This window comes from Coregonus clupeaformis, unplaced genomic scaffold (genome assembly GCF_020615455.1).
Source record: "Coregonus clupeaformis isolate EN_2021a unplaced genomic scaffold, ASM2061545v1 scaf1124, whole genome shotgun sequence".
Lineage (NCBI taxonomy): Eukaryota > Metazoa > Chordata > Actinopteri > Salmoniformes > Salmonidae > Coregonus > Coregonus clupeaformis.
The window spans coordinates 90,001-115,657 of NW_025534578.1; the positions used below are offsets into that span (position 1 = coordinate 90,001).

A 25,657-nucleotide genomic window follows, 5' to 3' on the forward strand; every position below is an offset into this window, starting at 1 on the left:
TTGGAGCAGTCTGTCAACACCACAGTGAAGGTTTTAGAAAAGGTAGACAACATCTCTTACACTCCCCTATAACCAGAATGACTTACTTGGAGCAGTCTGTCAACACCACAGTGAAGGTTTTAGAAAGGAGGTAGACAACATCTCTTACACTCCCCTATAACCAGAATGACTTGGAGCAGTCTGTCAACACCACAGTGAAGGTTTTAGAAAAGGTAGACAACATCTCTTACACTCCCCTATAACCAGAATGAATTGGAGCAGTCTGTCAACACCCTAGTGAAGGTTTTAGAAAAGGTAGACAACATCTCTTACACTCCCCTATAACCAGAATGACTTGGAGCAGTCTGTCAATACCACAGTGAAGGTTTTAGAAAGGTAGACAACATCTCTTACACTCCCCTATAACCAGAATGACTTGGAGCAGTCTGTCAACACCCTAGTGAAGGTTTTAGAAAAGGTAGACAACATCTCTTACACTCCCCTATAACCAGAATGACTTGGAGCAGTCTGTCAACACCACAGTGAAGGTTTTAGAAAAGGTAGACAACATCTCTTACACTCCCCTATAACCAGAATGACTTACTTGGAGCAGTCTGTCAACACCACAGTGAAGGTTTTAGAAAGGAGGTAGACAACATCTCTTACACTCCCCTATAACCAGAATGACTTGGAGCAGTCTGTCAACACCACAGTGAAGGTTTTAGAAAAGGTAGAAAACATATCTTACACTCCCCTATAACCAGAATGAATTGGAGCAGTCTGTCAACACCCTAGTGAAGGTTTTAGAAAGGTAGACAACATCTCTTACACTCCCCTATAACCAGGATGACTTGGAGCAGTCTGTCAACACCACAGTGAAGGTTTTAGAAAGGTAGACAACATCTCTTACACTCCCCTATAACCAGAATGACTTGGAGCAGTCTGTCAACACCCTAGTGAAGGTTTTAGAAAAGGTAGACAACATATCTTACACTCCCCTATAACCAGAATGACTTGGAGCAGTCTGTCAACACCCTAGGGAAGCTTTTAGAAAGGAGGTAGACAACATCTCTTACACTCCCCTATAACCAGAATGACTTGGAGCAGTCTGTCAACACCCTAGTGAAGGTTTTAGAAAAGTGTAGACAACATCTCTTACACTCCCCTATAACCAGAATGACTTGGAGCAGTCTGTCAACACCCTAGTGAAGGTTTTAGAAAAGTGTAGACAACATCTCTTACACTCCCCTATAACCAGAATGACTTGGAGCAGTCTGTCAACACCACAGTGAAGGTTTTAGAAAGGTACACAACATCTCTTACACTCCCCTATAACCAGGATGACTTGGAGCAGTCTGTCAACACCACAGTGAAGGTTTTAGAAAGGTGTAGACAACATCTCTTCCACTCCCCTATAACCAGAATGACTTGGAGCAGTCTGTCAACACCACAGTGAAGGTTTTAGAAAGGTAGACAACATCTCTTACACTCCCCTATAACCAGAATGACTTGGAGCAGTCTGTCAACACCCTAGTGAAGGTTTTAGAAAAGGTAGACAACATATCTTACTCTCCCCTATAACCAGAATGACTTGGAGCAGTCTGTCAACACCACAGTGAAGGTTTTAGAAAAGGTAGACAACATCTCTTCCACTCCCCTATAACCAGAATGACTTGGAGCAGTCTGTCAACACCCTAGTGAAGGTTTTAGAAAGGAGGTAGACAACATCTCTTACACTCCCCTATAACCAGAATGACTTGGAGCAGTCTGTCAACACCCTAGTGAAGGTTTTAGAAAAGTGTAGACAACATCTCTTACACTCCCCTATAACCAGAATGACTTGGAGCAGTCTGTCAACACCCTAGTGAAGGTTTTAGAAAAGGTAGACAACATATCTTACTCTCCCCTATAACCAGAATGACTTGGAGCAGTCTGTCAACACCACAGTGAAGGTTTTAGAAAAGGTAGACAACATCTCTTACACTCCCCTATAACCAGAATGACTTACTTGGAGCAGTCTGTCAACACCACAGTGAAGGTTTTAGAAAGGAGGTAGACAACATCTCTTACACTCCCCTATAACCAGAATGACTTGGAGCAGTCTGTCAACACCACAGTGAAGGTTTTAGAAAAGGTAGACAACATCTCTTACACTCCCCTATAACCAGAAGGAATTGGAGCAGTCTGTCAACACCCTAGTGAAGGTTTTAGAAAAGGTAGACAACATCTCTTACACTCCCCTATAACCAGAATGACTTGGAGCAGTCTGTCAATACCACAGTGAAGGTTTTAGAAAGGTAGACAACATCTCTTACACTCCCTATAACCAGAATGACTTGGAGCAGTCTGTCAACACCCTAGTGAAGGTTTTAGAAAAGGTAGACAACATATCTTACACTCCCCTATAACCAGAATGACTTGGAGCAGTCTGTCAACACCCTAGGGAAGCTTTTAGAAAGGAGGTAGACAACATCTCTTACACTCCCCTATAACCAGAATGACTTGGAGCAGTCTGTCAACACCCTAGTGAAGGTTTTAGAAAAGTGTAGACAACATCTCTTACACTCCCCTATAACCAGAATGACTTGGAGCAGTCTGTCAACACCCTAGTGAAGGTTTTAGAAAAGTGTAGACAACATCTCTTACACTCCCCTATAACCAGAATGACTTGGAGCAGTCTGTCAACACCACAGTGAAGGTTTTAGAAAAGGTAGACAACATCTCTTACACTCCCCTATAACCAGAATGACTTACTTGGAGCAGTCTGTCAACACCACAGTGAAGGTTTTAGAAAGGAGGTAGACAACATCTCTTACACTCCCCTATAACCAGAATGACTTGGAGCAGTCTGTCAACACCACAGTGAAGGTTTTAGAAAAGGTAGACAACATCTCTTACACTCCCCTATAACCAAAATGAATTGGAGCAGTCTGTCAACACCCTAGTGAAGGTTTTAGAAAAGGTAGACAACATCTCTTACACTCCCCTATAACCAGAATGACTTGGAGCAGTCTGTCAATACCACAGTGAAGGTTTTAGAAAGGTAGACAACATCTCTTACACTCCCCTATAACCAGAATGACTTGGAGCAGTCTGTCAACACCCTAGTGAAGGTTTTAGAAAAGGTAGACAACATATCTTACACTCCCCTATAACCAGAATGACTTGGAGCAGTCTGTCAACACCCTAGGGAAGCTTTTAGAAAGGAGGTAGACAACATCTCTTACACTCCCCTATAACCAGAATGACTTGGAGCAGTCTGTCAACACCACAGTGAAGGTTTTAGAAAAGGTAGACAACATCTCTTACACTCCCCTATAACCAGAATGAATTGGAGCAGTCTGTCAACACCCTAGTGAAGGTTTTAGAAAAGGTAGACAACATCTCTTACACTCCCCTATAACCAGAATGACTTGGAGCAGTCTGTCAATACCACAGTGAAGGTTTTAGAAAGGTAGACAACATCTCTTACACTCCCCTATAACCAGAATGACTTGGAGCAGTCTGTCAACACCCTAGTGAAGGTTTTAGAAAAGGTAGACAACATATCTTACACTCCCCTATAACCAGAATGACTTGGAGCAGTCTGTCAACACCCTAGGGAAGCTTTTAGAAAGGAGGTAGACAACATCTCTTACACTCCCCTATAACCAGAATGACTTGGAGCAGTCTGTCAACACCCTAGTGAAGGTTTTAGAAAAGTGTAGACAACATCTCTTACACTCCCCTATAACCAGAATGACTTGGAGCAGTCTGTCAACACCCTAGTGAAGGTTTTAGAAAAGTGTAGACAACATCTCTTACACTCCCCTATAACCAGAATGACTTGGAGCAGTCTGTCAACACCACAGTGAAGGTTTTAGAAAAGGTAGACAACATCTCTTACACTCCCCTATAACCAGAATGACTTACTTGGAGCAGTCTGTCAACACCACAGTGAAGGTTTTAGAAAGGAGGTAGACAACATCTCTTACACTCCCCTATAACCAGAATGACTTGGAGCAGTCTGTCAACACCACAGTGAAGGTTTTAGAAAAGGTAGACAACATCTCTTACACTCCCCTATAACCAGAATGAATTGGAGCAGTCTGTCAACACCCTAGTGAAGGTTTTAGAAAAGGTAGACAACATCTCTTACACTCCCCTATAACCAGAATGACTTGGAGCAGTCTGTCAATACCACAGTGAAGGTTTTAGAAAGGTAGACAACATCTCTTACACTCCCCTATAACCAGAATGACTTGGAGCAGTCTGTCAACACCCTAGTGAAGGTTTTAGAAAAGGTAGACAACATATCTTACACTCCCCTATAACCAGAATGACTTGGAGCAGTCTGTCAACACCCTAGGGAAGCTTTTAGAAAGGAGGTAGACAACATCTCTTACACTCCCCTATAACCAGAATGACTTGGAGCAGTCTGTCAACACCCTAGTGAAGGTTTTAGAAAAGTGTAGACAACATCTCTTACACTTCCCTATAACCAGAATGACTTGGAGCAGTCTGTCAACACCCTAGTGAAGGTTTTAGAAAAGTGTAGACAACATCTCTTACACTCCCCTATAACCAGAATGACTTGGAGCAGTCTGTCAACACCACAGTGAAGGTTTTAGAAAAGGTAGACAACATCTCTTACACTCCCCTATAACCAGAATGACTTACTTGGAGCAGTCTGTCAACACCACAGTGAAGGTTTTAGAAAGGAGGTAGACAACATCTCTTACACTCCCCTATAACCAGAATGACTTGGAGCAGTCTGTCAACACCACAGTGAAGGTTTTAGAAAAGGTAGACAACATCTCTTACACTCCCCTATAACCAGAATGAATTGGAGCAGTCTGTCAACACCCTAGTGAAGGTTTTAGAAAAGGTAGACAACATCTCTTACACTCCCCTATAACCAGAATGACTTGGAGCAGTCTGTCAATACCACAGTGAAGGTTTTAGAAAGGTAGACAACATCTCTTACACTCCCCTATAACCAGAATGACTTGGAGCAGTCTGTCAACACCCTAGTGAAGGTTTTAGAAAAGGTAGACAACATATCTTACACTCCCCCTATAACCAGAATGACTTGGAGCAGTCTGTCAACACCCTAGGGAAGCTTTTAGAAAGGAGGTAGACAACATCTCTTACACTCCCCTATAACCAGAATGACTTGGAGCAGTCTGTCAACACCCTAGTGAAGGTTTTAGAAAAGTGTAGACAACATCTCTTACACTCCCCTATAACCAGAATGACTTGGAGCAGTCTGTCAACACCCTAGTGAAGGTTTTAGAAAAGTGTAGACAACATCTCTTACACTCCCCTATAACCAGAATGACTTGGAGCAGTCTGTCAACACCACAGTGAAGGTTTTATGAAGGTACACAACATCTCTTACACTCCCCTATAACCAGGATGACTTGGAGCAGTCTGTCAACACCACAGTGAAGGTTTTAGAAAGGTGTAGACAACATCTCTTCCACTCCCCTATAACCAGAATGACTTGGAGCAGTCTGTCAACACCACAGTGAAGGTTTTAGAAAGGTAGACAACATCTCTTACACTCCCCTATAACCAGAATGACTTGGAGCAGTCTGTCAACACCCTAGTGAAGGTTTTAGAAAAGGTAGACAACATATCTTACTCTCCCCTATAACCAGAATGACTTGGAGCAGTCTGTCAACACCACAGTGAAGGTTTTAGAAAAGGTAGACAACATCTCTTCCACTCCCCTATAACCAGAATGACTTGGAGCAGTCTGTCAACACCCTAGTGAAGGTTTTAGAAAGGAGGTAGACAACATCTCTTACACTCCCCTATAACCAGAATGACTTGGAGCAGTCTGTCAACACCCTAGTGAAGGTTTTAGAAAAGTGTAGACAACATCTCTTACACTCCCCTATAACCAGAATGACTTGGAGTAGTCTGTCAACACCCTAGTGAAGGTTTTAGAAAAGGCAGACAACATCTCTTACACTCCCCTATAACCAGAATGACTTGGAGCAGTCTGTCAACACCCTAGTGAAGGTTTTAGAAAAGGTAGACAACATATCTTACTCTCCCCTATAACCAGAATGACTTGGAGCAGTCTGTCAACACCACAGTGAAGGTTTTAGAAAAGGTAGACAACATCTCTTACACTCCCCTATAACCAGAATGACTTACTTGGAGCAGTCTGTCAACACCACAGTGAAGGTTTTAGAAAGGAGGTAGACAACATCTCTTACACTCCCCTATAACCAGAATGACTTGGAGCAGTCTGTCAACACCACAGTGAAGGTTTTAGAAAAGGTAGACAACATCTCTTACACTCCCCTATAACCAGAATGAATTGGAGCAGTCTGTCAACACCCTAGTGAAGGTTTTAGAAAAGGTAGACAACATCTCTTACACTCCCCTATAACCAGAATGACTTGGAGCAGTCTGTCAACACCCTAGTGAAGGTTTTAGAAAAGGTAGACAACATCTCTTACACTCCCTATAACCAGAATGACTTGGAGCAGTCTGTCAACACCACAGTGAAGGTTTTAGAAAAGGTAGACAACATCTCTTACACTCCCCTATAACCAGAATGAACTTGGAGCAGTCTGTCAACACCACAGTGAAGGTTTTAGAAAGGAGGTAGACAACATCTCTTACACTCCCCTATAACCAGAATGACTTGGAGCAGTCTGTCAACACCACAGTGAAGGTTTTAGAAAAGGTAGACAACATATCTTACACTCCACTATAACCAGAATGAATTGGAGCAGTCTGTCAACACCCTAGTGAAGGTTTTAGAAAGGAGGTAGACAACATCTCTTACACTCCCTATAACCAGGATGACTTGGAGCAGTCTGTCAACACCACAGTGAAGGTTTTAGAAAAGGTAGACAACATCTCTTACACTCCCCTATAACCAGAATGACTTGGAGCAGTCTGTCAACACCCTAGTGAAGGTTTTAGAAAAGTGTAGACAACATATCTTACACTCCCTATAACCAGAATGACTTGGAGCAGTCTGTCAACACCCTAGGGAAGTTTTAGAAAGAGGTACACAACATCTCTTACACTCCCCTATAACCAGGATGACTTGGAGCAGTCTGTCAACACCACAGTGAAGGTCTTAGAAAGGTGTAGACAACATCTCTTCCACTCCCCTATAACCAGAATGACTTGGAGCAGTCTGTCAACACCACAGTGAAGGTTTTAGAAAGGTAGACAACATCTCTTACACTCCCCTATAACCAGAATGACTTGGAGCAGTCTGTCAACACCCTAGTGAAGGTTTTAGAAAAGGTAGACAACATATCTTACTCTCCCCTATAACCAGAATGACTTGGAGCAGTCTGTCAACACCACAGTGAAGGTTTTAGAAAAGGTAGACAACATCTCTTACACTCCCCTATAACCAGAATGACTTACTTGGAGCAGTCTGTCAACACCACAGTGAAGGTTTTAGAAAGGAGGTAGACAACATCTCTTACACTCCCCTATAACCAGAATGACTTGGAGCAGTCTGTCAACACCCTAGTGAAGGTTTTAGAAAAGGTAGACAACATCTCTTACACTCCCCTATAACCAGAATGACTTGGAGCAGTCTGTCAATACCACAGTGAAGGTTTTAGAAAGGTAGACAACATCTCTTACACTCCCCTATAACCAGAATGACTTGGAGCAGTCTGTCAACACCCTAGTGAAGGTTTTAGAAAAGGTAGACAACATCTCTTACACTCCCCTATAACCAGAATGACTTGGAGCAGTCTGTCAACACCACAGTGAAGGGTTTAGAAAAGATAGACAACATCTCTTACACTCCCCTATAACCAGAATGACTTACTTGGAGCAGTCTGTCAACACCACAGTGAAGGTTTTAGAAAGGAGGTAGACAACATCTCTTACACTCCCATATAACCAGAATGACTTGGAGCAGTCTGTCAACACCACAGTGAAGGTTTTAGAAAAGGTAGACAACATCTCTTACACTCCCCTATAACCAGAATGAATTGGAGCAGTCTGTCAACACCCTAGTGAAGGTTTTAGAAAGGTAGACAACATCTCTTACACTCCCCTATAACCAGGATGACTTGGAGCAGTCTGTCAACACCACAGTGAAGGTTTTAGAAAGGTAGACAACATCTCTTACACTCCCCTATAACTAGAATGACTTGGAGCAGTCTGTCAACACCCTAGTGAAGGTTTTAGAAAAGGTAGACAACATATCTTACACTCCCCTATAACCAGAATGACTTGGAGCAGTCTGTCAACACCCTAGGGAAGCTTTTAGAAAGGAGGTAGACAACATCTCTTACACTCCCCTATAACCAGAATGACTTGGAGCAGTCTGTCAACACCACAGTGAAGGTTTTAGAAAAGTGTAGACAACATCTCTTACACTCCCCTATAACCAGAATGACTTGGAGCAGTCTGTCAACACCTAGTGAAGGTTTTAGAAAAGTGTAGACAACATCTCTTACACTCCCCTATAACCAGAATGACTTGGAGCAGTCTGTCAACACCACAGTGAAGGTTTTAGAAAGGTACACAACATCTCTTACACTCCCCTATAACCAGGATGACTTGGAGCAGTCTGTCAACACCACAGTGAAGGTTTTAGAAAGGTGTAGACAACATCTCTTACACTCCCCTATAACCAGAATGACTTGGAGCAGTCTGTCAACACCCTAGTGAAGGTTTTAGAAAAGGTAGACAACATATCTTACACTCCCCTATAACCAGAATGAACTTGGAGCAGTCTGTCAACACCACAGTGAAGGTTTTAGAAAGGAGGTAGACAACATCTCTTACACTCCCTATAACCAGAATGACTTGGAACAGTCTGTCAACACCACAGTGAAGGTTTTAGAAAAAGGTAGACAACATCTCTTACACTCCCCTATAACCAGAATGAATTGGAGCAGTCTGTCAACACCCTAGTGAAGGTTTTAGAAAGGTAGACAACATCTCTTACACTCCCCTATAACCAGGATGACTTGGAGCAGTCTGTCAACACCACAGTGAAGGTTTTAGAAAGGTAGACAACATCTCTTACACTCCCCTATAACCAGAATGACTTGGAGCAGTCTGTCAACACCCTAGTGAAGGTTTTAGAAAAGGTAGACAACATATCTTACACTCACCTATAACCAGAATGACTTGGAGCAGTCTGTCAACACCCTAGGGAAGCTTTTAGAAAGGAGGTAGACAACATCTCTTACACTCCCCTATAACCAGAATGACTTGGAGCATTCTGTCAACACCCTAGTGAAGGTTTTAGAAAAGTGTAGACAACATCTCTTACACTCCCCTATAACCAGAATGACTTGGAGCAGTCTGTCAACACCCTAGTGAAGGTTTTAGAAAAGTGTAGACAACATCTCTTACACTCCCCTATAACCAGAATGACTTGGAGCAGTCTGTCAACACCACAGTGAAGGTTTTAGAAAGGTACACAACATCTCTTACACTCCCCTATAACCAGGATGACTTGGAGCAGTCTGTCAACACCACAGTGAAGGTTTTAGAAAAGGTAGACAACATATCTTACTCTCCCCTATAACCAGAATGACTTGGAGCAGTCTGTCAACACCACAGTGAAGGTTTTAGAAAAGGTAGACAACATCTCTTACACTCCCCTATAACCAGAATGACTTGGAGCAGTCTGTCAACACCACAGTGAAGGTTTTAGAAAAGGTAGACAACATATCTTACACTCCCCTATAACCAGAATGACTTGGAGCAGTCTGTCAACACCACAGTGAAGGTTTTAGAAAGGTAGACAACATCTCTTACACTCCCCTATAACCAGAATGACTTGGAGCAGTCTGTCAACACCACAGTGAAGGTTTTAGAAAAGGTAGACAACATATCTTACACTCCCCTATAACCAGAATGACTTGGAGCAGTCTGTCAACACCACAGTGAAGGTTTTAGAAAGGTAGACAACATATCTTACACTCCCCTATAACCAGAATGACTTCGAGCAGTCTGTCAACACCACAGTGAAGGTTTTAGAAAAGGTAGACAACATATCTTACACTCCCCTATAACCAGAATGACTTGGAGCAGTCTGTCAACACCCTAGTGAAGGTTTTAGAAAGGTAGACAACATCTCTTACACTCCCTATAACCAGAATGACTTGGAGCAGTCTGTCAACACCCTAGTGAAGGTTTTAGAAAGGTAGACAACATATCTTACACTCCCCTATAACCAGAATGACTTGGAGCAGTCTGTCAACACCCTAGTGAAGGTTTTAGAAAGGTAGACAACATCTCTTACACTCCCCTATAACCAGAATGACTTGGAGCAGTCTGTCAACACCCTAGTGAAGGTTTTAGAAAAGGTAGACAACATCTCTTACACTCCCTTATAACCAGAATGACTTGGAGCAGTCTGTCAACACCCTAGTGAAGGTTTTAGAAAGGTAGACAACATCTCTTACACTCCCTATAACCAGAATGACTTGGAGCAGTCTGTCAACACCCTAGTGAAGGTTTTAGAAAAGGTAGACAACATCTCTTACACTCCCCTATAACCAGAATGACTTGGAGCAGTCTGTCAACACCACAGTGAAGGTTTTAGAAAGGTGTAGACAACATCTCTTACACTCCCCTATAACCAGAATGACTTGGAGCAGTCTGTCAACACCCTAGTGAAGGTTTTAGAAAAGGTAGATAACATATCTTACACTCCCCTATAACCACAATGACTTGGAGCAGTCTGTCAACACCACAGTGAAGGTTTTAGAAAGGTACACAACATCTCTTACACTCCCCTATAACCAGGATGACTTGGAGCAGTCTGTCAACACCACAGTGAAGGTTTTAGAAAGGTGTAGACAACATCTCTTACACTCCCCTATAACCAGAATGACTTGGAGCAGTCTGACAACACCCTAGTGAAGGTTTTAGAAAAGGTAGACAACATATCTTACACTCCCCTATAACCAGAATGACTTGGAGCAGTCTGTCAACACCACAGTGAAGGTTTTAGAAAAGGTAGACAACATATCTTACACTCCCCTATAACCAGAATGACTTGGAGCAGTCTGTCAACACCACAGTGAAGGTTTTAGAAAAGGTAGACAACATATCTTACACTCCCCTATAACCAGAATGACTTGGAGCAGTCTGTCAACACCACAGTGAAGGTTTTAGAAAGGTAGACAACATCTCTTACACTCCCCTATAACCAGAATGACTTGGAGCAGTCTGTCAACACCACAGTGAAGGTTTTAGAAAAGGTAGACAACATATCTTACACTCCCCTATAACCAGAATGACTTGGAGCAGTCTGTCAACACCACAGTGAAGGTTTTAGAAAAGGTAGACAACATCTCTTACACTCCCCTATAACCAGAATGACTTACTTGGAGCAGTCTGTCAACACCACAGTGAAGGTTTTAGAAAGGAGGTAGACAACATCTCTTACACTCCCCTATAACCAGAATGACTTGGAGCAGTCTGTCAACACCACAGTGAAGGTTTTAGAAAAGGTAGACAACATCTCTTACACTCCCCTATAACCAGAATGAATTGGAGCAGTCTGTCAACACCCTAGTGAAGGTTTTAGAAAGGTAGACAACATCTCTTACACTCCCCTATAACCAGGATGACTTGGAGCAGTCTGTCAACACCACAGTGAAGGTTTTAGAAAGGTAGACAACATCTCTTACACTCCCCTATAACCAGAATGACTTGGAGCAGTCTGTCAACACCCTAGTGAAGGTTTTAGAAAAGGTAGACAACATATCTTACACTCACCTATAACCAGGAATGACTTGGAGCAGTCTGTCAACACCCTAGGGAAGCTTTTAGAAAGGAGGTAGACAACATCTCTTACACTCCCCTATAACCAGAATGACTTGGAGCATTCTGTCAACACCCTAGTGAAGGTTTTAGAAAAGTGTAGACAACATCTCTTACACTCCCCTATAACCAGAATGACTTGGAGCAGTCTGTCAACACCCTAGTGAAGGTTTTAGAAAAGTGTAGACAACATCTCTTACACTCCCCTATAACCAGAATGACTTGGAGCAGTCTGTCAACACCACAGTGAAGGTTTTAGAAAGGTACACAACATCTCTTACACTCCCCTATAACCAGGATGACTTGGAGCAGTCTGTCAACACCACAGTGAAGGTTTTAGAAAAGGTAGACAACATATCTTACTCTCCCCTATAACCAGAATGACTTGGAGCAGTCTGTCAACACCACAGTGAAGGTTTTAGAAAGGTAGACAACATCTCTTACACTCCCCTATAACCAGAATGACTTGGAGCAGTCTGTCAACACCACAGTGAAGGTTTTAGAAAAGGTAGACAACATATCTTACACTCCCCTATAACCAGAATGACTTGGAGCAGTCTGTCAACACCACAGTGAAGGTTTTAGAAAGGTAGACAACATATCTTACACTCCCCTATAACCAGAATGACTTGGAGCAGTCTGTCAACACCACAGTGAAGGTTTTAGAAAAGGTAGACAACATATCTTACACTCCCCTATAACCAGAATGACTTGGAGCAGTCTGTCAACACCACAGTGAAGGTTTTAGAAAGGTAGACAACATATCTTACACTCCCCTATAACCAGAATGACTTCGAGCAGTCTGTCAACACCACAGTGAAGGTTTTAGAAAAGGTAGACAACATATCTTACACTCCCCTATAACCAGAATGACTTGGAGCAGTCTGTCAACACCCTAGTGAAGGTTTTAGAAAGGTAGACAACATCTCTTACACTCCCCTATAACCAGAATGACTTGGAGCAGTCTGTCAACACCCTAGTGAAGGTTTTAGAAAGGTAGACAACATATCTTACACTCCCCTATAACCAGAATGACTTGGAGCAGTCTGTCAACACCCTAGTGAAGGTTTTAGAAAGGTAGACAACATCTCTTACACTCCCCTATAACCAGAATGACTTGGAGCAGTCTGTCAACACCCTAGTGAAGGTTTTAGAAAAGGTAGACAACATCTCTTACACTCCCTTATAACCAGAATGACTTGGAGCAGTCTGTCAACACCCTAGTGAAGGTTTTAGAAAGGTAGACAACATCTCTTACACTCCCCTATAACCAGAATGACTTGGAGCAGTCTGTCAACACCCTAGTGAAGGTTTTAGAAAAGGTAGACAACATCTCTTACACTCCCCTATAACCAGAATGACTTGGAGCAGTCTGTCAACACCACAGTGAAGGTTTTAGAAAGGTGTAGACAACATCTCTTACACTCCCCTATAACCAGAATGACTTGGAGCAGTCTGTCAACACCCTAGTGAAGGTTTTAGAAAAGGTAGATAACATATCTTACACTCCCCTATAACCACAATGACTTGGAGCAGTCTGTCAACACCACAGTGAAGGTTTTAGAAAGGAGGTAGACAACATCTCTTACACTCCCCTATAACCAGAATGACTTGGAGCAGTCTGTCAACACCACAGTGAAGGTTTTAGAAAAGGTAGACAACATCTCTTACACTCCCCTATAACCAGAATGACTTGGAGCAGTCTGTCAATACCACAGTGAAGGTTTTAGAAAGGAGGTAGACAACATCTCTTACACTCCCCTATAACCAGAATGACTTGGAGCAGTCTGTCAACACCACAGTGAAGGTTTTAGAAAAGGTAGACAACATCTCTTACACTCCCCTATAACCAGAATGACTTGGAGCAGTCTGTCAATACCACAGTGAAGGTTTTAGAAAGGTGTAGACAACCTCTCTTACACTCCCCTATAACCAGCATGACTTGGAGCAGTCTGTCAACACCACAGTGAAGGTTTTAGAAAGGTGTAGACAACATCTCTTACACTCCCCTATAACCAGAATGACTTGGAGCAGTCTGTCAACACCCTAGTGAAGGTTTTAGAAAGATAGACAACATCTCTTACACTCCCCTATAACCAGAATGACTTGGAGCAGTCTGTCAACACCACAGTGAAGGTTTTAGAAAGGTAGACAACATATCTTACACTCCCCTATAACCAGAATGACTTGGAGCAGTCTGTCAACACCACAGTGAAGGTTTTAGAAAGGTGTAGACAACATCTCTTACACTCCCCTATAACCAGAATGACTTGGAGCAGTCTGTCAACACCACAGTGAAGGTTTTAGAAAGGTAGACAACATATCTTACACTCCCCTATAACCAGAATGGCTTGGAGCAGTCTGTCAACACCCTAGTGAAGGTTTTAGAAAAGGTAGACAACATCTCTTACACTCCCCTATAACCAGAATGACTTGGAGCAGTCTGTCAACACCCTAGTGAAGGTTTTAGAAAAGGTAGACAACATCTCTTACACTCCCCTATAACCAGGATGACTTGGAGCAGTCTGTCAAAACCCTAGTGAAGGTTTTAGAAAAGGTAGACAACATCTCTTACACTCCCCTATAACCAGAATGACTTGGAGCAGTCTGTCAACACCCTAGTGAAGGTTTTAGAAAAGGTAGACAACATCTCTTCCACTCCCCTATAACCAGAATGACTTGGAGCAGTCTGTCAACACCCTAGTGAAGGTTTTAGAAAAGGTAGACAACATCTCTTACACTCCCCTATAACCAGGATGACTTGGAGCAGTCTGTCAACACCACAGTGAAGGTTTTAGAAAGGTAGACAACATCTCTTACACTCCCCTATAACCAGAATGGCTTGGAGCAGTCTGTCAACACCCTAGTGAAGGTTTTAGAAAGGAGGTAGACAACATCTCTTCCACTCCCTCACCTGCACCACGTAGCCAGATATGAGTCGGAGGTCGCTGTCCACCATCTTCCCATCCACCAGAACCTGACCAAACTTCAACCCTGCTGGGTCCTTACGACCTGCTATCACATCCAGGAGACTAGGGAGAGAGGAGAGGAGAGGGGGTGTGGGTCCTTACGACCTGCTATCACATCCAGGAGACTAGGGAGAGAGGAGAGGAGAGGGGGTGTGGGTCCTTACGACCTGCTATCACATCCAGGAGACTAGGGAGAGAGGAGAGGAGAGGGGGTGTGGGTCCTTACGACCTGCTATCACATCCAGGAGACTAGGGAGAGAGGAGAGGAGAGGGGGTGTGGGTCCCCACGACCTGCTATCACATCCAGGAGACTAGGGAGAGAGGAGAGGGAGAGGGGTGTGGGTCCCTTATGACCTGCTATCACATCCAGGAGACTAGGGAGAGAGGAGAGGAGAGGGGGTGTGGGTCCTTACGACCTGCTATCACATCCAGGAGACTAGGGAGAGAGGAGAGGAGAGGGGGTGTGTGTCCTTACGACCTGCTATCACATCCAGGAGACTAGGGAGAGAGGAGAGGAGAGGGGGTGTGGGTCCTTACGACCTGCTATCACATCCAGGAGACTAGGGAGAGAGGAGAGGAGAGGGGGTGTGGGTCCTTACGACCTGCTATCACATCCAGGAGACTAGGGAGAGAGGAGAGGAGAGGGTGTGTGTGTGTGTGTGTGTGTGTGTGTGTGTGTGTGTGTGTGTGTGTGTGTGTGTGTGTGTGTGTGTGTGTGTGTGTGTGTGTGTGTGTGTGTGTGTGTGTGTGTGTGTGTGTGTGTGTGTGTGTGTGTGTGTGTGTGTGTGTGTGTGCGTGACTTACGATGTTTTTCCACTTCCTGTCGGCCCCATGATGGCGTTCATCCCTGGTCTCATGATGCCGCTGGAAAAGCCAATCAGAAATGACCATGACACAGAATAACCAATCAGAAATTACCATGACATCAAAAGTGACCATGCTATAAAATGACCAATCAAAAGTGACTACCATGACACAGCATAACCAATCACCTGTGCTCAGGAGCTTGTTCTCCAACTGAGATAAAGCCTAGGTGTTAAGCAGTGAGAGCTAGCATTAGGGACCTTGTTAGCCCACTGAGATAAAGCCTAGGTGTTAAGCAGTGAGAGCTAGCATTAGGGACCTTGTTAGCCCACTGAGATAAAGCCTAGGTGTTAAGCAGTGAGAGTTAGCATTAGGGACCTTGTTAGCCCACTGAGATAAAGCCTAGGTGTTAAGCAGTGAGAGCTAGCATTAGGGACCTTGTTAGCCCACTGAGATAAAGCCTAGGTGTTAAGCAGTGAGAGTTAGCATTAGGGACCTTGTTCGCCCACTGAGATAAAGCCTAGGTGTTAAGCAGTGAGAGCTAGCATTAGGGACCTTGTTAGCCCACTGAGATAAAGCCTAGGTGTTAAGCAGTGAGAGCTAGCATTAGGGACCTTGTTAGCCCACTGAGATAAAGCCTAGGTGTTAAGCAGTGAGAGTTAGCATTAGGGACCTTGTTAGCCCACTGAGATACATTTTAACACAACTGTTTTCCAACTGTTTAAATTCCTTGAGTACAATGACAGGTCAAGGGGAGTGGAAGGTCTGACTGGTCAACACCAGATAACATCAGGTCAAGGGGAGTGGAAGGTCTGACTGGTCAACACCAGATAACATCAGGTCAAGGGGAGTGGAAGGTCTGACTGGTCAACACCAGATAACATCAGGTCAAGGGGAGTGGAAGGTCTGACTGGTCAACACCAGATAACATCAGGTCAAGGGGAGTGGAAGGTCCGACTGGTCAACACCAGATAACATCAGGTCAAGGGGAGTGGAAGGTCCGACTGGTCAACACCAGATAACATCAGGTCAAGGGGAGTGGAAGGTCCGACTGGTCAACACCAGATAACATCAGGTCAAGGGGGAGTGGAAGGTCCGACTGGTCAACACCAGATAACATCAGGTCAAGGGGAGTGGAAGGTCTGACTGGTCAACACCAGATAACATCAGGTCAAGGGGAGTGGAAGGTCTGACTGGTCAACACCAGATAACATCAGGTCAAGGGGAGTGGAAGGTCTGACTGGTCAACACCAGATAACATCAGGTCAAGGGGAGTGGAAGGTCTGACTGGTCAACACCAGATAACATCAGGTCAAGGGGGAGTGGAAGGTCTGACTGGTCAACACCAGATAACATCAGGTCAAGGGGAGTGGAAGGTCTGACTGGTCAACACCAGATAACATCAGGTCAAGGGGAGTGGAAGGTCTGACTGGTCAACACCAGATAACATCAGGTCAAGGGGAGTGGAAGGTCTGACTGGTCAACACCAGATAACATCAGGTCAAGGGGAGTGGAAGGTCTGACTGGTCAACACCAGATAACATCAGGTCAAGGGGAGTGGAAGGTCTGACTGGTCAACACCAGATAACATCAGGTCAAGGGGAGTGGAAGGTCCGACTGGTCAACACCAGATAACATCAGGTCAAGGGGGAGTGGAAGGTCTGACTGGTCAACACCAGATAACATCAGGTCAAGGGGAGTGGAAGGTCTGACTGGTCAACACCAGATAACATCAGGTCAAGGGGAGTGGAAGGTCTGACTGGTCAACACCAGATAACATCAGGTCAAGGGGAGTGGAAGGTCTGACTGGTCAACACCAGATAACATCAGGTCAAGGGGAGTGGAAGGTCTGACTGGTCAACACCAGATAACATCAGGTCAAGGGGAGTGGAAGGTCTGACTGGTCAACACCAGATAACATCAGGTCAAGGGGAGTGGAAGGTCTGACTGGTCAACACCAGATAACATCAGGTCAAGGGGAGTGGAAGGTCTGACTGGTCAACACCAGATAACATCAGGTCAAGGGGAGTGGAAGGTCTGACTGGTCAACACCAGATAACATCAGGTCAAGGGGAGTGGAAGGTCCGACTGGTCAACACCAGATAACATCAGGTCAAGGGGAGTGGAAGGTCTGACTGGTCAACACCAGATAACATCAGGTCAAGGGGAGTGGAAGGTCTGACTGGTCAACACCAGATAACATCAGGTCAAGGGGAGTGGAAGGTCTGACTGGTCAACACCAGATAACATCAGGTCAAGGGGAGTGGAAGGTCTGACTGGTCAAAAGTAGTGCCCTGTGTAGGGAATAGGGTTCCGTTTGATGCCATTCCATTTGTGCCGTTCCGGCCATTATTATGAGCCGTCCTCCCCTCACCAGCCTCCTGTGTTATCAATACACCCAGTCACTACAAAGATACAGGCGTCCTTCCTAACTCAGTGGCCGGAGAGGAAGGAAACCGCTCAGTGATTTTACCATGAGGCCAATGGTGACTTTAAAACAGTTACAGAGTTTAATGGCTGTGACAGGAGAAAACTGAGGATGGATCAACAACATTGTAGTTACTCCACAATACTAACCTAAATGACAGAATGAAAAGAAGGAAGCCTGTACAGAATAAAACATATTCCAAAACATGCATCCTGTTTACAATAAGGGACAAAGGTAAAACTGCAAAAGATGTGGCAAAGAAATGACCTTCATGTCCTGAATACAAAGTATTATGTTTGGGGCAAATCCAACACAACACATCACTGAGTACCACTCTTCATATTTCCAATCATGGTGGTGGCTGCGTAATGTTATGGGTATGCATGTCATCGGCAAGGACTGGAGAGTTTTTTTTTGCGAAAAAAACCCAGAATAGAGCTAAGCACAGGCAAAATCCTAGAGGAAAACCTGGTTCAGTCTGCTTTACACCAGACACTGGGAGATGAATTCACCTTTCAGCAGGACAATAACCTAAAACACAAGACCAAATCTACGCTGGAGTTGCTTACCAAGAAGACAGTGAATGTTCCTGAGTGGTCAAGTTACAGTTTTGACTTAAATTGGCTGGAAAATCTCTGGCAAGACCTGAACATGGTTGTCTAGAAATGATCAACAACCAATTTCACAGAAGCTTGAAGAATTTTGAAAAGAATAATGTGTCAATATTGTACAATCCAGGTGTGCAAAGCTCTTAGAGACTTACCCAGAAAGACTCACAGCTGTAATCGCTGCCAAAGGTGATTCTAACATGTATTCACTCAGGGGTGTGAATACTTGTGTAAATGAGCTATTTATGTATTTCATTGTCAATACATACAACATACATTAGTGTTTTAATTTCATTAATGTTTTACGAATGTTCACTTTGACATTACAGAGTATTTTATGTAGATCGTTGACAAAAAATAACAATTAAAAATCAATTTTATTGTAACACAATAAAACATGTAAAAGTCAAGGGAGGTGAATACTTTTTGAAGGCATTGTAGATACTAACCTAACCACTGATCTAGGACCTGAAGGCCCTGTGGATACTAACCTAACCACTGATCTAGGACCTGAAGGCCCTGTGGATACTAACCTAACCACTGATCTAGGACCTGAAGGCACTGTGGAGACTAACCTAACCACTGATCTAGGACCTGATGGCACTGTGGATACTAACCTAACCACTGATCTAGGACCTGATGGCACTGTGGATACTAACCTAACCACTGATCTAGGACCTGAAGGCACTGTGGATACTAACCTAACCACTGATCTAGGACCTGATGGCACTGTGGATACTAACCTAACCACTGATCTAGGACCTGATGGCACTGTGGAGACTAACCTAACCACTGATCTAGGACCTGATGGCCCTGTGGATACTAACCTAACCACTGATCTAGGACCTGATGGCACTGTGGATACTAACCTAACCACTGATCTAGGACCTGATGGCACTGTGGATACTAACCTAACCACTGATCTAGGACCTGAAGGCACGGTGGATACTAACCTAACCACTGATCTAGGACCTGATGGCACTGTGGATACTAACCTAACCACTGATCTAGGACCTGATGGCACTGTGGATACTAACCTAACCACTGATCTAGGACCTGATGGCACTGTGGAGACTAACCTAACCACTGATCTAGGACCTGATGGCCCTGTGGATACTAACCTAACCACTGATCTAGGACCTGATGGCCCTGTGGAGACTAACCTAACCACTGATCTAGGACCTGATGGCACTGTGGATACTAACCTAACCACTGATCTAGGACCAGATGGCCCTGTGGATACTAACCTAACCACTGATCTAGGACCTGATGGCACTGTGGATACTTGTCATCTCCCGGCTGGACTACTGCCGGGCTGGACTACTGCAACTCGCTGTTGGCTGGCCTCCCTGCCTGTGCCATTAAACCCCTACAACTCATCCAGAATGCCGCAGCCCGTCTGGTGTTCAACCTTCCCAAGTTCTCTCACGTCACCCCCCTCCTCCGCACACTCCACTGGCTTCCAGTTGAAGCTCGCATCCGCTACAAGACCATGGTGCTTGCCTATGGAGCAGTGAGGGGAACGGCACCTCTGTACCTTCAGGCTCTGATCAGTCCCTACACCCAATCGAGGGCATTGCGTTCATCCACCTCTGGCCTGCTGGCTCCCCTTCCTCTGCGGAAGCATAGTTCCCGCTCAGCCCAGTCAAAACTGTTCGCTGCTCTGGCACCCCAATGGTGGAACAAGCTCCCTCACGACGCCAGGACAGCGGAGTCACTCACCACCTTCCGGAGACATTTGAAACCCCACCTCTTTAAGGAATACCTGGGATAGGATAAAGTAATCCTTCTACCCCCCAAATTGTAAAGTGGTTATCCCACTGGCTATAGGGTGAACGCACCAATTTGTGAGTCGCTCTGGCTAAGAGCGTCTGCTAAATGACGTTAATGTGCCCTTGAGCAAGGCACTTAACCCTAATTGCTCCTGTAAGTCGCTCTGGATAAGAGCGTCTGCTAAATGACTAAAATGTAAATGTAAATGTAAATCTAGGACCTGAAGGCACTGTGGAGACTAACCTAACCACTGATCTGTATACACGCAGCCATTCACACACACAGATACACAAGTATTAACACATCTTCATTTTTCTCTTACCATAGTCTTTCTCTCTCCCTCCCTCTCTCTCCCTCTCTCTCTCTCTCTCTCTCTCTCTCTCATACTCCCCCCCACACCCATTCCCCTACCTGACGTCTTTGAGGATGTGTTTCTCAGGTCCTCTCTTGTGGCAGGGTCCTCTGCTCTCCATGACAGAGTAGTGTAGTCTAGAGAAGGAGACGGTGGGACCAGGCTCCTGGAACATCACCTCTGGATCAGCTACTGCTGCTGCCGCTGGGCCTCCTACTGAGCTGCCTGGCTTAGACATCCTCCTCACAGAGAGACAGAGAGAGGGAGAGGGAGAGGGAGAGGGAGAGGGAGGAGAGGGGAGAGGGAGAGAGAGACAGAGAGAGAGAGAGAGAGAGAGAGAGAGAGAGAGAGAGAGAGGCTGTCAAGCCCCAGCCAAGGAAGACTGAGAGAGAGAAAGAAAGGGGGACAGAGAAAAATAGGTGCTGTATTCACTAGGAAAGAGAAAGAGAGGTGCTGTATTCACTAGGAAAGAGAATGTTAGATAGAGACAGACAGAGGCAGACAGACAGAGAGGGGAGTTGTATGCTGCAGTAGCTATCTAACCTATGTTCTAACTTCAAGGCAATGTATCCCCAGATTGCCCAGCCACCGCCCCTTTACACCCCCTGTCAACCAATCAGACAGGGGCATGGGTGCGGCTGCGCCCTACCAGAGGGCAGAATAGTGAACTTTGAATCCCGGCCTTGACAATGAGGTGCCTTGACAACAGGAGAGCACGGCAGCACGTGAGATGACACCTGTCTTCACCAATGACGACGTATATAAACCCTGGATTGCTGATGCTATGTATTGGCCATTGACAGGCTTTGAAGCCACCAGTCGGCCATATTGGCTCTCCCCAGCAGGAGCAGTCCTCCGTAGGAATGAATGGAATTAAATGTTTCAAGGACAGAATTGCATGTACTTAAGTGTTCTTTTGATGTAGTGGAGGAAAACGTGTTTGTATATGGTTCTTTAAAAAAAAATATTTTTATGATGTTCACTGTTGCAGTGCCAACTTTGGGAGCATGTGGTCCTTGAAAAACGTCTCTAGTCCAGCAACATGAGTCTGCCAGAGGTCAGAGGTCATCAGGCTGGATGGGGATGGAGGCTTTGGTGGTCCACGACAACGAAGATGCCTGTGTCCCTTCCGGTGATGAGGAGCTGCCCTTTGACCTGGTGCCAGTAAGGATGGCCTTCAAGGAGGCGGTAAGACCCTCCTTCCTCTTGGAAATAGAAATCCTTTGACTTCACTGCCTCTTCCAACGGTTAAGGTCCCTTGCACCATAGGGACCCTTGACCTCCACCACTGCTGTGGTGCCCACCAGACCATCCAGTGAGGTACCCAGGATCCCAGACCCCTGTGACCCAAAGCCCTGACTCCTGCACATCCATCCCTGTAGCCATTTTTGAATGCCTTGATGACCTCCTCTTTGTTATAACCTGTGGCCCCACTTTACAGACAACACCCAACATCCAATTACCTTTTTTTTTTTTTTGCAGCGATGGAGTAACGCGCTTGGCCCTAACCACTGCTCCATAATTGCCGGCCGTCAGCCTCCCTCTCCTCTTGGTGTGCCAGTTGGGGTTGGTGCGCAGTCCAACTGTTGCCTGCCGTAGTCGTCTGAAGGCTCTGCTGCTCAGCGCCAGCGCACATGGTAGCGGCCACGCCAGGATGCCCTTGTTTTTTTAACAGCGTCTGGTACAGACATTTGCATTCATAAGTTGTGCCTCGTCTCCATCTCTCCACTTCCATCTTATTTCTTTCTTGTTGGTGTTGCCTTGATCTTGTCTGTCATTTCATTGCTTCGGTCCGATGACAGGGAGGGTAGCCATGGAGACATGCCATTCCACTGAACCTGCCCCCTGAGAGAGTTCCTTAGCCACTGAAGATCCTTCTCTGTGGGCTCTCGGGGACAGAGGGTTGTAGTCTTCAGCCAGGTACAGGTCCTCCACGGACTGCACCTGGTTGGGCCACGGCTGGCTTCCCTCCACTCTCATTCCACATCAAAAAAAAAAAAAAAAAAAAACATACAGCCGATGTTGTGAAACCGCCAAAATAGACTGCATGGCTACACTTATGAGCTCCACCGATGCATTCGCACGTGGTAGAGAGAACTCCCTGGTCACCTAGAGAGACCTGCCAACAGGAAGGATGTTAAGTGCCACATGCCTTTCAGTGCATGACTCTGAACACCTTGAAATGCATTTGTTGTAAGAAATGTGCTACATAAGTCAAGTTTGATTTGATTGATGACATTACAGTTGTAGAATATTTAATTAACTGTCATTTTCACATGAGGACAAGTGCAGTTTTTCCATAAACCTTTCATTAATAGCTTGGGATTTTATCACTTGACATATCAATCATATAGTGGGAAGGGATCCTATAAAACAAGACTGTGTGAATGCATATACCACTCTGAATAAATAAATACTGTGCCTTTGAAGATTTGTCTCTGGTCATGAAACTACACTGAACAAAAATATAAACGCAACATGTAAAGTGTTTCCACGAGCTGAAATAAAATATTCCAGAAATGTTCCATACGAACAAAAAGCTTATTTCTCTCAAATTTTGTGCACAAATTTGTTTACATCCCTGTTAGTGAACATGTCTCCTTTGTCAAGATAATCCATCATATAATGGCATATCAAGAAGCTGATTAAACAGCATGATCATTACACAGGTGTGTTCTATAGCACCATCAAGGACCCTTCTCAGATGACCTTGACCCTCTGACTAAACTGTGGCAGAACTTCACCTCGTAAGAATCGTACTTTTCTGGGACAGAGATATTGAAACTGTAATGTCATTTTAAACGGGTAAAATGTACAAACAGCCAAATAGGATAGTCACAGATTCTGCCTAAAATGTACTGAACAGATCAAGATAAACGGACTATTTAAAGATGCACTATGCAGAAATCCCTCCGCCATATCCTGTTAGCTAAAAATTATAATAGTTCGCTTAATTTCTGTTTATGTGACAAAACAAGCAAGTGTAGAGAACCAAGTGTAGTGTAGAGAACCAGAGAGAACAAGTGTAGTGTGAGAACCAAGTGTAGTGTGGAGGAAAAGGTAGTGTAAAAAAGTGAGGAACAATAAAAGTGTAGTGTAGAGAACCAAGTGTAGTGTAGAGAACCAAGTGTAGTGTAGAGAACCATTGTACCCAGTGGTGCGTATTCATGGGTGCCAAGGGAAGCTTGGCTTCCCCCAAAAAAATGGACTGAGAAAAAAAACATAAAATAATTGATCTTTATATTTCTATGCTTCATAGTTTTCCTTGGATTCGTAAAGAGGCTGAACGTATCTCACCGGAGAAAGCATCCCAGTGAGCGAAACAGCGCCCCCTCTGTCTCCGTATGTGTAGGCCCATCTATCTGATGCTGTCTGGTCAAAAAGAGTATGACATTGTTGCTGCCCGTAGCATTGAACGCAAGGGAAGCCAGGAGAGCACTTGGCTTCCCTTGATAATTTTTTTTAAAACAAAATAATTGTCCATCAGCTTTGAGCTAAACTGAGTAGACTCAACTGTGAATGGTCCTGGCACCCCCCGCCCCCCCAACAAAAAAGTGTCAAGGGAAGCCAGTTTGAATTTGGCTTCACCCCAATCACATCACATCAAAAGCACACGTAATTTACAGAAAAAAAAACTTGAATTGTTGCCAGTCGTTGTGATGTTCTCCGGTGGCTAGCTAGCTAGCTAAAATCGTCCCTTTCCTAAAATAGCTGTGGATGGAGATAGGGATTTGTATTGGTGGTGTTACTTAATTCAGACGTTGTGCCCCTGGCCTAAGACGATGGAAGTTCAACATGTAGCTAGATGTAGAAGGCTAATGTTAACTAGCCTGGCTCATCGTTGCCCATGAAAGGAAGTTAGGCTAGCTAGCGAGAAAACATTTTAGCCAGGTAGCCTAGGACAACAAAAACTAAAAGCTTGTACTGTATGACCGAGTAATGAAAGAGAGGAGGATGGCGTTTGTCTACAAGTAGTGTGAGTCAACACGTTTTTTTTCTACTTGCACGCTCACAGAAATCAGTACCATGGACAGCCACATCATATTTAGCTTACGTTGATTGGACTAAATGGTTTTTGGTATCTTAGTTGTCACTGTATTAGACTAAGCAGAGGTGATTTGATGATGTTGAAATGTTGAAGTTGAAATAGTGCTGGAATAGTGGAGGCAGCTGCAGTTTTCTTTGTGACTTGTGGTAACTCTCCGTGGGACTCTCCAAAACAAAACTTAAGGGAAGCATAGAAATAGCACACATAGAACAGATCTACCGCTTGTATGGAATAAGCATATGTATAGTTACTTTTGCCATAATTCTTACAAGTCATGCATATAAACAGAAATAATATATATTTCCCAACATTTTGGTGTAGATTCCCTCTAGCTACTCAGGAAGACACTTCTGAACAAGCACATGACCTTGTGAGGATCTGACATTCTGGGGCAGAGATTTTGGAACTAAGGTGGCAAGTGTTATCCAGACAAGTTGACATTTTTGAGGTAATTATCGATTTCAGCCATATTCACTGAATGTAAAGAAAAAATAATGTATATATATAATAATAATAATAATAATAATATATATATAATAATATATATACTAGGAATTCCTGATGACTATTTCCATTATGGCCATTTTAACCAGATTTGACCTTTGAAACCCCTTTAAAATTGCCTTAAAAATCTAAATGTAAGCTGTTATCCGGCCTAACTTTATGGATCTAACATTATTGTTTGATCTAGCATGGATGACAGCCCGTAACAAGAAAAACAAATAAAGGTTGTCTGGTCTACTAAAGGGGCCCATTTTTTTTATTCTTGGGCTACTTTCTGACTGTAGGCCAGAGTTTGAGGCTAAATAATATCGGTTGTAAACTGCCCCCACCTCCCCCCCCTGTTATCCGGGTTGCTTGGGACCTCCCTACCCTAAACCCTACCTTAACCCTTACCTAACCTAACCTTAACCATTTTAAACGTCA

General features: G+C 44.3%; 1 protein-coding gene across 1 annotated transcript in view; it reads right to left on the reverse strand.

The window, feature by feature from the left end:
- The window catches only part of LOC121570690 (broad substrate specificity ATP-binding cassette transporter ABCG2), a 44,362-nt gene extending 23,379 nt beyond the window's left edge, over nucleotides 1-20,983 (reverse strand). Inside the window, exons 1-3 of the mRNA XM_041882163.2 lie at nucleotides 20,742-20,983; nucleotides 15,522-15,581; nucleotides 14,663-14,780 (exon numbers count right to left, since the gene is read on the reverse strand). Coding sequence (XP_041738097.1) covers nucleotides 14,663-14,780; nucleotides 15,522-15,581; nucleotides 20,742-20,920 — 357 coding nt within the window. The 5' untranslated portion in view covers nucleotides 20,921-20,983. The remainder of the gene's footprint in view (nucleotides 1-14,662; nucleotides 14,781-15,521; nucleotides 15,582-20,741) is intronic.
- Nucleotides 20,984-25,657: the final 4,674 nt, after the last annotated feature.